This window comes from Corvus hawaiiensis, chromosome 5, assembly GCF_020740725.1.
Source record: "Corvus hawaiiensis isolate bCorHaw1 chromosome 5, bCorHaw1.pri.cur, whole genome shotgun sequence".
In the NCBI taxonomy this organism is placed as follows: Eukaryota; Metazoa; Chordata; class Aves; order Passeriformes; family Corvidae; genus Corvus; species Corvus hawaiiensis.
In genome coordinates this window covers 63,626,137-63,638,817 of record NC_063217.1, presented here as the reverse complement: position 1 = coordinate 63,638,817, position 12,681 = coordinate 63,626,137, and the positions used below count along the sequence as shown (strand labels likewise).

Genomic DNA, 12,681 nt, shown 5'->3' with positions numbered 1-12,681 from the left:
TTTTCCCTCTAGCATGACTTTAATAGTTAAAAATCAAATCTGTGCAGTGTACTTTATTTGTTCACATTACCTATTTGTGGTTAAAAACCACTTCATCTGACAGTTTAAAAGCATTCTTTTAAAATAAAATAATTAAACATAGCTTGTGCTAAAAAAATCTGCAAGTTACATGGATGCAGTATTATACAGGAGTATAAAAAAATCAACAGTATTCTACAGAAAATATTCTCAAAACAGCAAATAAAGATTAGGCATGTAGGCATGATCCTGAAACAAACAGATACGAATTAAAAAACAGCTAACAAAATTTAAAAAAAAATCCCAGATATCTGTATAAAAAAAGCAAGGATTCAAAGTGCAGGTGCTCCAGTTTTCATTTTAACATATTATTCAGTAAGTCAATACAGGATATTATTCATTTCATATAAAGTGACAGTGTTCTCAGTAAGATTTAAACATTCAGTTACATTATCTTGGAGATTTTTTTTTCATTACTGCTGCTTTACACTGTAGTAAATAAAGATGTATGCAATACAGGCTTTTATTTTCTTAATCTAACAAGGATATAATAAGTTGGTGGTAAAGGTTACTTTTAAGAACTAAGCTATATTTACTGTAGATCCAGCCTTAGAAGTAGATATATATAATTTTTTTTTAAGCTTTTAAAAACAGACTTCAAATTTTGAAAAGAGACTCTACCAATCTGTTCCGGGACCTGCATACACTGTCTTTGGATAACACCAGTAAAGCTTCCAAGTCCATTGGTTAGGAATACAGCCCTGGGCTGTATCTCATGTTGGAGATTTTGGTGGCCGCAGCTGGGAAAGGGCTTTCTCTCTGCTAAACCCAGGGAAAGGCAAGTGGGCAGAAACCATCACGTTAATCCACATTTGCCTGATGTGGCAGCTAGGTTGGGATGGACTTCTCACTTTTACTTGAGCATACCGGTCCTCAGGCAGAGGAAGATAGGAGCCAGGCAGGTGTCACTGAAGTGGTCTTTCATATATTCAAAAAAGTAAAATCAAAGCATACGTTCAAAGCCTCTTTGGAAAAAAATTGTATGAAATAAAACTAGGCATCAAGGATGTTGCCTGGAACTTATTTTCACCTGAGGTCCTTTTCAGGTTGACAGCGTCCCCTTAAATTTTAGGCTCTTCCCATTTTGTTAATTTTTTTTTCCCAAGCATCAGATCTCTATATATGTCTATTTTAAAAATGCACATAAATATTGGCATTAAGTTTACATTTAGAAATTAAGAACTAATCTTTACCATTATACACTGACAGCAATATTAATAATACACACACTTCACTGACAAGCGTTATTTTTTTTCTGTATTTTGAATAAAATTTGCATTTGTGTCACATTTCCCACAGAAAGAGTGATTATACTTGAAGATAGTTAAGTTTGCACCCCAACATTTTCACATTAGTGAAAACAACTAGGTTTTGAAAATACCAGGGCCTCTGCCAGGTACTAATAAATAGAGAATAAAAAGAAAAAATAAAATAAAAAAAACAACTGCCTTTTATCCCGACATAGTAGAGATTTCATAGTCACTGGCCGAGGTTATTGGTTTACCCCTCATCCTTATGTTTTTAGCATTAGTAATCCTAGCCATCATGGACACAGGCTTGTCAAAGTACCTGACCAGCGCTGGCTCAGTCAGAAGGGAGGCTAAAAACTGTTCAAAGGTGATGGCCCAGTCCCTGTCAATGCTTGTGCTCCTGCGGAGGGCAGGGGTGTGGTTGCTCCGCACCAGAACTGTGTCCTCCCCGATGTCCTCACAGTGCAGCTTCTCCTCATCATGTGAGCCTGCGCTCAGCACCGAGTAGGAGGACATGGAACTGTCATCTTTTGTGTCGTCATCGGAAATGAGCATGGAAGAACAGGCTCCGTTGTCCCTGGGAGAAGAGTCTTCCAGCTTAATGTCTTCCATCTGCATGCCCAGGGCGCTGTCAGTGCAAGCGGCCTCCTCCTCGCTGGCCATGAGGCTGCCCCGGAACGCCTTGTGCTGTTCCAGGGGGTACTGCTGGTGCTCCTTCTTCTGGAATAGCTCGCTCTGAATAGCTTTGCTGCAGTTGTTGCTGCTGTCTGTGTCGTTGGGGGGCTGCACGCTGAAGAGCTTCCCAACCTCCCCAATCTCCAGGAGCAAGCTCGTTACCGCAGCCGTAGCATGGTACAGGTCCTGCTCGTTGGGGTCTTCACTGAACATGTTGTACATCGTCTTGCACAGCTCAATGAACTGCCCCTAAACACAGGGGGAAGAAACATTAACAAGAGCAGGAAAAAATCATGCCGACATCTTCCAAATCAGTTTTAAAAGTCTAGGATTGAGGCATGACACAAGAGTTTATGTGACTAAAGAGAAATTCAAAATAACCCAGGTGCAGTCTAGGAAGCATTTTCTATGACTCAGCAGTCAGATATGTTGTGTTTCTCAAGGGTATTTAGAATAAATTATTGGATGCTTTGTCCAACAAATATAATTCTCTGCAGCCACAGGAGGGCAACAGAGGGTGAGCAGTGAAGACACCTCGCACCCATTTTGGTGAATTTTCTTGCAGCAATGATGCTAAGTATAACTAAGGGTTTGCTAAAACTGATGAGAAGTAATGAAAAATGAAGACCTGCAGCACTCTTTAGCTGACTGAAGTAACTTAGCTGGATACAAGTCTTTTGAAATTCAAAACTGATGAACTAAATAGGAAGATTTGCTCAGGGCTACCTTAAGTAAGAATCATTGTTCTACAGGGAATAAACCTTCCCTATGTGCTCTGGAGGAAACAGCTATCTGAGTGGGTCCCCTCCTCCTTAGCAGCTGTGGATCTAAGGGAAATGAGGCTGGCATTACAAATTACAAAACATAAAATACTTCTTTCAGGTTATGTTTATTAGATATTAAGAGCTGGCTCGTGATATTCAGTGTCACATCCTTTTCTAGAGATCAAAATAATGTTATCATACCTATATGTGAGTATCTCATTTTTGGGATGTTTTGGGAGCTGAATGCCAGTTACAGCATTTTGTAAACAGTAAACTTCTGCAATCAGCTAACTGCTGGTCCGGTAAAAAAGTCTCTGCTCAAAATAACACCTTTGCTCAGTGTTAATGCATTGAATATTTATATATATGTGAAGAAAGTTGAAAGTTAATGACAAGTAAGTGTCAGCAGAAGTACCTGATTCAGCTTTGGCAAGTCCTTTGTGGTTTTTGCTTTGGATTTATTCTCTTGGCTCCACATTCTCAGGTAATTTCGATTCTCTTGTGAGCTCTTCTTGCCTATTGCCAACAAATTACCCAGAGATGGAGGAAAAAGTCCATGAAGAAACCTTAAATTATTACTTTTATTCCTCACTTTCAAAAGCAGCATCTTTACATGAAATGAAAGATGTAACTCACACAGAGACACCAAGCATACCTTTGTCTGTTTTCAGACTCACTGTAACAAACCCATCATCTACTCCATGTTTGTTCCTGCTGTCTAGGCCAACAACTAGGAAGAGGAGGGGCAGGGGGAGAGAGAGATCAGTGTGGGTTTAGATACACACATTGTTTTCATGTGTACAGTGCAAAATAACGAAATGTTTACAAATATTTACAAACTGCAAAAAAAGCAGAGTAAAAATTATAGGAATAAATGATGATTTTTGCTTATTCTTATACCTGCTCACAAATTCAATTTAATTTATAATATCGCTACTGAGGCTGGCACAATCTTAGGTTTAGTTCGTGTAGTACAATGATTAACCTGTGCTAATACAACACAACTCCTAGCATGATACATGTTTGGTGATTATACTATTGCATCTTCTTTTGCCTCTCAGGACTTAAAATTGCCATTTCTAGTCTATTAAGTCTTATCTGTACCTTCAAACAACTTTCCTCCCACTTATAACATGAAGGATGGTTTATATTTTTCTTGAATCAGAAAGAAACTTCACATCAAGTATCTCAAGAAGGAGAAAACCATTTAAAGCAGCAGCAAATAGATGCTGGCTCTCATTAGGGCACATAAGATTTCAAACTGCTGAGCTACATTTTGATGTATCTTTTGCTCTCAGTTTTTTAGAATGTTTTAAGTTCTGATCCAAACACATCTTGAAAGCCAATCTATTTATTCTTATTCTCTACAAAATTATTTCTACAACACACTGATGGCATTATTCTGAAAGCACTTCAGCAATGCACAATTCAGTGGGATTCTTAGTATACACATGCCCACACCTCTAAAGATATCAACGCATCTGTAGATGCTTCTTAATTCTTTTTACAGGGAATACTTTGATAACAAAGTTTAATCCAGCTAAAAAGTAGCTCCCTAAAAAGACATGTTGATTGAAATGCATCACCTCATCTTCTCATACCCGAGACAAAAGAGGCCTACCATGTGTACAGTCTGGTGTGATGTCCTCAAAAAAGTACTGAGTAGCTTCAAAAGCAGAGTCTGGCTCTTCTTGCTCAGGGGATGGATCTAAGCAACACAGTAAAATTCTTTCATTAAAATTTCCACCCTTCAATTAAAAACTGAAAGGTATTTCCATTAATACATTTAGAATGTTGATTTCTAGAAGTAAAGGTATGAGGGTGTGATGGGCTAGGATTCATCTCTTCTTAACTCACAGGAGATAAACAACTGGACCTGAATTGTCTCCTTCCCAACATCCAATACTGTCTCATATGGAGTTGTTTGCTTTCAGAGGCTTGCTTACCCATCTTCCCATGTCTACTTCCAATACTTTCTTCTGTGCAGCTCAGTGTGTCCTAAGCAGGGTGTGAACTCTTTCCTAGCTGGAAACAGTCTGTCATCATTTGGTATGAGCTTACCAGTCCCCAAATATGAGAAGCTGCATTCTTAAGAACAGATCTTTTCTGTAATAGTTCAATTTTTAAAAAAATTTAAGTATTTTTAAAAAGTATTGTAAGTATTTTTTCCCAGTTAAATTACTTAATCACTCAGGCTTACCTCCAAGCAAAGCCAGCTGGGAGCAATCAGGGATGCATGTTCAAAGCATAGAAAGGTGAATGTCCTCTCAAAGTTTTTAGATATGTTTACCAGAGCATGTAAATGTGCACAAGAATTAAACTACCCAAGCAGTTGCAACGTTCTTAAAGTGCAAGTTCAGAGAGGACCGCGGTAGGTTCTTTATGGCATGTGTGCGACAAGCCAGAGAGGACACAGTTCCAGTATAGCATTTTCAAAACTGTTTTGAGGCGTTTTCATCCCCTCTCCACCCTTAACTGCCTCTGTCACTTAGCTGAGTCCAGGTTTGTACAGCTCTCTGGAAAATACATCTATGAAACGATCTGGAGCTTCCCTCTGCAAACAGTTCTGCCAGCCCAGAGGGGAAACCAAGAAGCAAGCCTGGGGACAGAAATGAGGAGCCAGGACATGCAGGAACATTTCAAACTAGTTTAATTTTCAAACTCTTAAATAGAGTGCATTATGACAACAACGAAGAACACTGGATTTATGCCTGGGGGATATCACTATCCCAGCTTAACAGGCAAGAGACATACAAATGTTTGTGGAGGAAGCAATTGAGGGCTGTGAGGGTGCTTTCAGACTTTCCAAATCTCTGTCTGGTTAGAGTAGAAGCTCTCTTATTTTACTGCTGCATAAACAGCTACAATAATTCCCACAAATTAAATTTTTAATTGGGAAAGCCAGTCATAACAACTCTGCTCCAAATTCCTGTTCTCAGCAAAACAAGAGCTATTTTAACATCATTTACTTACCAGGCAAAACATGCATTTTATACAGTAGCTTCAGCTTCTCTGTGAGATCTCCATGGCATGCTGCACCTAAACAACATTACATGCAGAACATTACTACTCAGCATTCCATGCCATTTTATTTATTATTGCTGCAATATTTTGGTTTAGAGGCTGCTATATGCACTCTGGGAAGTACTGTACCCCTCTACAGTACTTCCCCAGCTCGAGATCATATGGCTTGACTTCTAAGATCATACAGTAGAAATAGTAAAAGAGCACAGACAAATCTACCCTGAATTTTGTACTTCAATCTTGGGTCCTTTATTAAATGCCTATTTCGTAACACTCCGTCTATGGTTATGGCATTATCACTCAGAAAGGCCTCCAGCTGGAACATAACATGACCTTTTTTGTGAGAACTTCTGACTTTCTGATCTGAGGATCCAATAACAACATCACATGTCTCAGAGCATTAAGATATTTACAAAAAAAAAAAAAAAAAAGAAAAAGAGAGAAATTCAAGTAAACAGCATTTATCATAGCTTAGCCATGGACTAAACTGACGTTCAGGCAATATTTTCTGGTGATTTTTTCCACATCAACCCCTATTCTTTTGTGGACTACACTACAATTAGCTGTATGAAATCCAAGAGGTCTGTTGAAGCCCCTCCTTCCAATTAATTAAATAGATAGTACATAATTTTAAAGTGATGAAATAACCAATAATCAGACTTTTTCATAAATCTCACTTCTTGTGACATGCCATTCATAAATAAATGAATTAACCTTCAATAATTAGATTGTGCAGAGATTTATTTTATGTTATAGGTGACTGTGTCAACTTGCCTATGCAAACTACAAAGTGTAGTGTGGCAAGTACTAACAATCACAGTCTCTTGTAAAGCTTAACACTCCAATAAATACAGATGTTAGGCCAAACATTAGCCATTCTGCTTTCAACATGGTCCTTTTTAAGCACAAAACCTCCTTATGTTCCTATCTGGTGTATCATACCATGCAGATAATGCTTTCCTGTGGGGTATGCCCAGCCCCCACCCTGGAGGGACATCTGCTGAGATAAGGAGAGTGCCTAAACCTCCCAGCAGAACTCCCCTGGAAAGGGAGCTACTCTTCAGTTACGATGAGAAGAAGACAGACCCAGAATCCTCTGGGAGACCCTATGCAGATCCTTTGTAGCCCACTGGACCTTACCCTCTGATACCCACCCCCTGTATCCCTATAAAGCTAGCCCCCTGCCCCTGCGAGGGCAGAGAGATGCTCGTCCCTGGCTCCCCTTCGCCGAACTAATAAAGCTACCTCGTGTGGAACAGCTACATGGGACTCTCGTCTCTCTCCCTGGTCTGGCCTGGAGGCTGCCCTGCAGAGCTGAGCTGACAATCACTAAAGAGCTGACAGCTTCCTAGCCAGCAGCTGAGGGAAGACACCAGGCCTCGGGAAGACGATCTCTTTTGGGACCATCTCTCCGGACCAGTCACAGCTTCCTCGGTCAGAGCTACTGACCCCACACCAGCTGCCATACTTTCCCTTCTGGTAAAGGCAACATGAAGTAACCAAAGGACAGAATGGGCTGCACTTCTGCATCCTCCACCAACAGGGAACTGCAGGGAAACAGTCACCAAAACAGGATTCAGGGCACAGGGTGACATGTGTAGGCTTGCTCGTCTCTCTGTCCCCAGATATGAAGAGAACTGAAAAAGCTCCATAGCTACTGTTTGAGATCAATCTGTGTGTGCTTTCTGATGCGTACTTTTCCTTCCTCCTAATGCACCCCTTTTCCTTTTTGCTCAAAATTAGGAAGAGCATTACCAGCAGGTCAAGGGAGGTGATCCTGCCCCTGAAAGGCTTGGAGAAGTGGTGAGGTTAGCACTCTGCTTTTTGAATATCCTCCTGCATTCTGTGGTTGAAAAAAACCTGTTTGCAAAAAAAAAATACACTCAGGTACTCCTTGCAAGACACAGCTTTCATGGTGCTGACTTCGGCAGGAGGCTCTGACAAGTGCTGCAGTCAGCAGCAGCCACTGGAGAAGTGGGAGAGCTGTGTGCTCTGAGAAGAGAGTATTGCAAAAACCCGACGGGAGGCAGGAGGCCACTTTGAATCGATGTAGAGATCTCTGTAGTTTACTTGGATGTGCAGTCAACAACCGTCATGCTATAATCCAGTGTGCTACAGGGGTGCAGGGGAGCTTTGTCATGAGTGAATAACCCAAAGAGCTCCTAACCAAGGCTGAAAACCTCTCCTGAGCAGCACAACTCACTGGGCAAACCACTCCTATATTTGGACTATATTATTGCAACAGGGCACAGAGTAAACATAAAGAATACACCAGTAGGAAGTTCTTAAGCTATTTGTTGTAGGGACAATGAAAAAGAAGTGGAATTATTAAAAGTCCTGGGGCATGGTGAAATATGCTCAAACAGATCCATTGTTCTTTTGTTGACTGCGTTGTCCTTGCTACTACTCACATCCTTCTCAATGAATAAAGGGGTCAGCAGGCTTGACTTATATTTTTGGGGGAAAAAAGGTTTTCAAATTATACTACACTGGGCTTAGTTTCTGAAAAATGTGAGTTTGCAGAATGAGCATTTTCGATTGTTTTGCCCACTGAAGATTTTAATTCAGTCATGTTGGCTTATAGCCACATTTGTGCATTTTACATTCATTTCTGTTCACAGTGCTCAAGACTAGCCCTTGTTCTTATTACTCATTACTGATTCCAAAACATGCTGTCTCAGTCAATAACTGGTTGACTGTTACTAACAGCATCCTGTAAACAGGAAGATTAGTTAATTCCTGGGTCCTCAAAAAGCCATTGAGTGTTACCTGGCAAACAGTACCTCAAATACCAATCACTGCATCATGGGAAGCACTGGGATTTTTTGGGTGGTGTGAAGGGGAGGTGTGCAGACAGTTTTACTGTCACAGCTATTTTGCACTTAAAAGAGAACAGGTGCTGTACAGAGGTTTTAATGCAAGGCTGCATTTGGAGCCCTAATGCTTAAACATACTGTTACAAAGAGTTGCTGAAAGCCAGACTGGGAAACCTTTTCACTGTCAAAAAGGATCAAAATGTAGAGCTGGAGGAAATTCCAGGCTGCTGTGTATCAACATGGTAGATGGTGAGATGTTGGTCACTTACAGCGGACAACTCCTGCTATATTCAAAAATGAAGTGGCTGGCTCCTACCTCATCTGTGCTTCTTCATGTTAATCCTGGGGCTCACCATGTTGACTTTCATGCCCTGAAATCTTGCTTCTTCAAGACTAAAAACGCTCAGCCTCCCTCTCTGACCTGCACCTCCACTTTCTCCTTTTCAGGGGACTTCCAAACTGCTTTCTGCAGTCTTGGTTACTGATCTCAGAAGCAACAGAGGTAGCAGCTCAGACTCTAACTGTGACTAGGAGTAATACACTGTTAAGCACACGTGTTGCAGTTAATTTTGTGTTGAAAGTTAGCAGTCAGTGAAATCCTCAAGTCCTAACAGATCTGTTCACATGTTGTCCTTTTCCAGCGATACACCACTGGCTAATGCAGATTCACCTACTAAGACCAGCCTAAACCCCAGAGGGAACCACTGTCACAGGCATGACAAAATGAGCTGAACAGAAACAAACTGGTTTGTCACGTTGTTCTGAAAGTGCTGTGGATCCTCCTTACTTAGCCCAGAGACGAATTCACGGAAGTTGATGAGCAGGTCTCCGTTTTCATCCAGAAGCCTGAACAAGCGGGCAGCCAATATATCTGAGTGAGTTCCACATGCCCAGGGGAAGAGGAGGGCAAACATGCCCTTGAACTGCTCAAAGTCAATGCGGTACTGCTCCAGGTAAGGCAGGCTGGGGTCGTGCCGCTCCGTGGCATTGCTGTTTCCTCCCCAGTAGCAGCTGGTCAGGTGTTCGGCCTGAACAGAAGGTAAACACCATGAGATTGTCAGCACCTCTATAAACAATTCATTGCTCTCCATGATAAAAAAAATTCCAAACAACTCTTCCCTGCATTCTTAAAACAATGCAAGATAACACATGCATTTCAATTCACCCAGCCCTTCCACTTCTGGAAGAGGTTTCTCCTCTAACCAGCATAAAAAAGCATCCCTCTATAAAAAAACAAAAAAGAAGGTAAAGCAAAACTTTTTCTGCTTCCCAGTCAGATGAAACATGAAATATCTGTTTTGGTCAGAGCTGTGACTTCACAGGCTTGTTGTGCTTAGTCACCCTCTGCACCCTCATCAAGCTGTCAAGTCAGAAGTCTCATGAAATCTTTATTTAATCTTTAATCATATGGAAATAGCTGTTTATTTGAAATATTTTTTGTTGCACTGTAGATTCTCAAAAATACTGAATACTGTACTATTCTTTCAGTCTTACTGAAGTCAGTGGAGGTTCTGGAGCTGATTTTGGCAGAATCTAATTCAAAATAATTCAGAAGCTTAGAGAAAAAGATCCCAGCCCTGCACAGCAATCAACTAGGGAGGACTGTCTGACTTGGTCTCACTTATTTCTGGAAGACTGAAAGAAGGCACTGCAGGATTTGGACAACTTGGACTTGTCGTTACAGATGGGAAATTAAAAGGAAATAAATTCTTCATCATATTAAAAAAAAATTCTGTTATTAAAAAAACAGAGGAAGAAAGTAATTTGTTTTAAGACGTTGTGGATGAAGGTGAAGTTAACGCATTTAAATGCTCACCTTTAAATTTGTGGATCTAATGGCAATGCTGTACAACCAACTTACAAAGACACATCACTTTGTGACATTAAATTCCCATGTAATGCATTAAAGCATTAACAATGGCAGAAATCAGCTACTGCAATAAGAAAGTATTAACTGTCTGAGACAATAGAACAATTGTGATAAATTTCAAAACTTGGGTTAGGTAGAGAGAGACATATGTTTAGTTCCTAATGATTGATCAAAAGCCACTATCCACTTTTTCATTTAATAGTTTCATCAGTACATACTTTTTTTCTGTGGACAAATCATCTAGTGAATGAATCCTTTCCAGATGTTTAAAAACTGCTTGAGGTTTTTTTTTTTTTTGTATATCAATAATACAGCAGCTAATTCAAGTTTGTATCAAGATACCCAATAATAACTGACAGACTTGACCTGGTGCTTAGACAAGACAGAGTCCCACATCAAAAATGAACATTTACACTTCCTGGAGGCACATGATCTTATCTTCACTTAGCTTTACCTTGAAAAGCGCATATAGTTCCTCCAGTTCATCAATAGTAAAAGAAGTCTCTGTCACAATAGTTCGTACCTTTTGAAACACAACATTAACAGTTAGAGATTTGAAATCCATGTCTCACTGAAAAGTTAATTTAAACTTCAGAAACTGATTGAACTTACTATTTGCAAAGAACATTATTTCAGTACTTACCACATTGCGCTTCGTAGTATCTTCAAGGGTTTGGATGACTTTCAGTCTTTGTTTGAATCTCATTTGTTCAATTAAATCTGCCCGGATACTTCCGAATTTCTTGAAAGAGAAAAAGTAGTACATGATTGTCTGTGTATTAATATTCAGAATATTTAGATTGCCTTTAATGTATTTGAGAAATTAATTTAATTACATGATGTACCACAAATGAAGCTGCTGTTAATGCATTTTTCTAACACATTACAAAGTTACAAAGACTAGATTTTATTTTTCCCAAGAACTTATTTTAATTTGAAAGGTCTTAATTTCAAACTCTCTCATTTCAAACTGTAATCTCAGTAGTTAAGAAACTTCTTGCTGGGCAAATCTCTGTGAATAGATTGTTTCGTAAGTCCTCCTGCAGAGTTTTATTTCAGCTTGTCCTGGAATGTCTCATAATCACAACAGAAAGAGGATATTGAACTAACTGGATCTCTAATGGCTGAGACAGTACAGCAGTCCTTACATTCTGAGAATCTGAAACCAACTAGCAAGATTGCAATTTCCATTAGGAAGATATTCTCTTTAATACCCAAGTCTTACTTTCGAAAGTTTTATCACAATGCACGTAACAGTGTCAGTGTCCTGCACATACTACAAAAGCATCCTAGGGGGAAAACCTATTAGGAATAATATTCTGTATTTTCATATGCAGAGGAATGCCTGATCCCTAGGATTTATTTTTGTAGAAGTATTATAAGCAGAAGTTTCTTGCCATCCAAAATCCACTTGTAACACTGAGGAATGCACAGATGATCAGCAGGAACAATAATGCCAGACATCAACTACACCACATGTAAAGCTATAAAGGGGTGGCAGGACACACTTTCACACAAGATGGGTTTATATTTCCAGTGCAAGTGCATCTACATAAGCAGGTCATAATTTCCTGGCACATTCTTGTAAATGAAATTAATGCTAAAGCTGCATTTATAGATAAAGGTGTTCACCTTTATCATGTACCTTAGCAGTAGAAAGAGGCTTCATGTACTTGTGAGCGTTTTGCAAATAAAGAAGTCTTCTGACAAAAATGGCATGTATATAAACCTTCATGAATATCAAGCACCACAGAGGTCACAAAACCTTGAAAAGACAAATCTTTTGTGGCTTTTAGGCCATACCTATTCCAGTAATCAGAGTTTATTCACTGGTCTGGGGGCCAAATAAGAAGGTCTGTTCACATCCATAAAACTAAAACTCATGTAGTCTACCAAAAAGGAAGGTTGCAGGTGATTACCTTCTGGGAATGGTCCTTTGCCCAGGCAAAGTTTCAAACTGTACAAGGAGTTGTTGGAAGGGTGTCACCTGTTCTAGGTCAAAACAGTATCAAACCTTTCCACAGCACAGACCTTTGAGTGTCAGCCCTTTAGTTAAAATGGCCAAGATCCAGATACCACTGTACACACAGCTGAAGTGTTGAAGGCCTATTTTTTTTCCAAATTACCTAACATACAAATTAAATGAGTTAAACACATAACAGCTCTGATTATGAGTCTACACTCCTCAGCTAGTGAGTTATGCA

At 39.8% G+C, this 12,681-nt stretch overlaps 1 protein-coding gene across 1 annotated transcript in view; it reads right to left on the bottom strand.

Annotated features, from left to right (window-relative positions):
- Window positions 1-12,681, bottom strand: part of TBC1D9 (TBC1 domain family member 9) — a 49,145-nt gene continuing 36,464 nt past the window's right edge. Inside the window, exons 14-21 of the mRNA XM_048303881.1 lie at window positions 11,121-11,219; window positions 10,932-11,000; window positions 9,395-9,635; window positions 5,741-5,806; window positions 4,389-4,475; window positions 3,423-3,497; window positions 3,183-3,283; window positions 1-2,252 (exon numbers count right to left, since the gene is read on the bottom strand). Of these exons, the coding sequence (XP_048159838.1) occupies window positions 1,530-2,252; window positions 3,183-3,283; window positions 3,423-3,497; window positions 4,389-4,475; window positions 5,741-5,806; window positions 9,395-9,635; window positions 10,932-11,000; window positions 11,121-11,219 (1,461 nt within the window). The 3' untranslated portion in view covers window positions 1-1,529. The remainder of the gene's footprint in view (window positions 2,253-3,182; window positions 3,284-3,422; window positions 3,498-4,388; window positions 4,476-5,740; window positions 5,807-9,394; window positions 9,636-10,931; window positions 11,001-11,120; window positions 11,220-12,681) is intronic.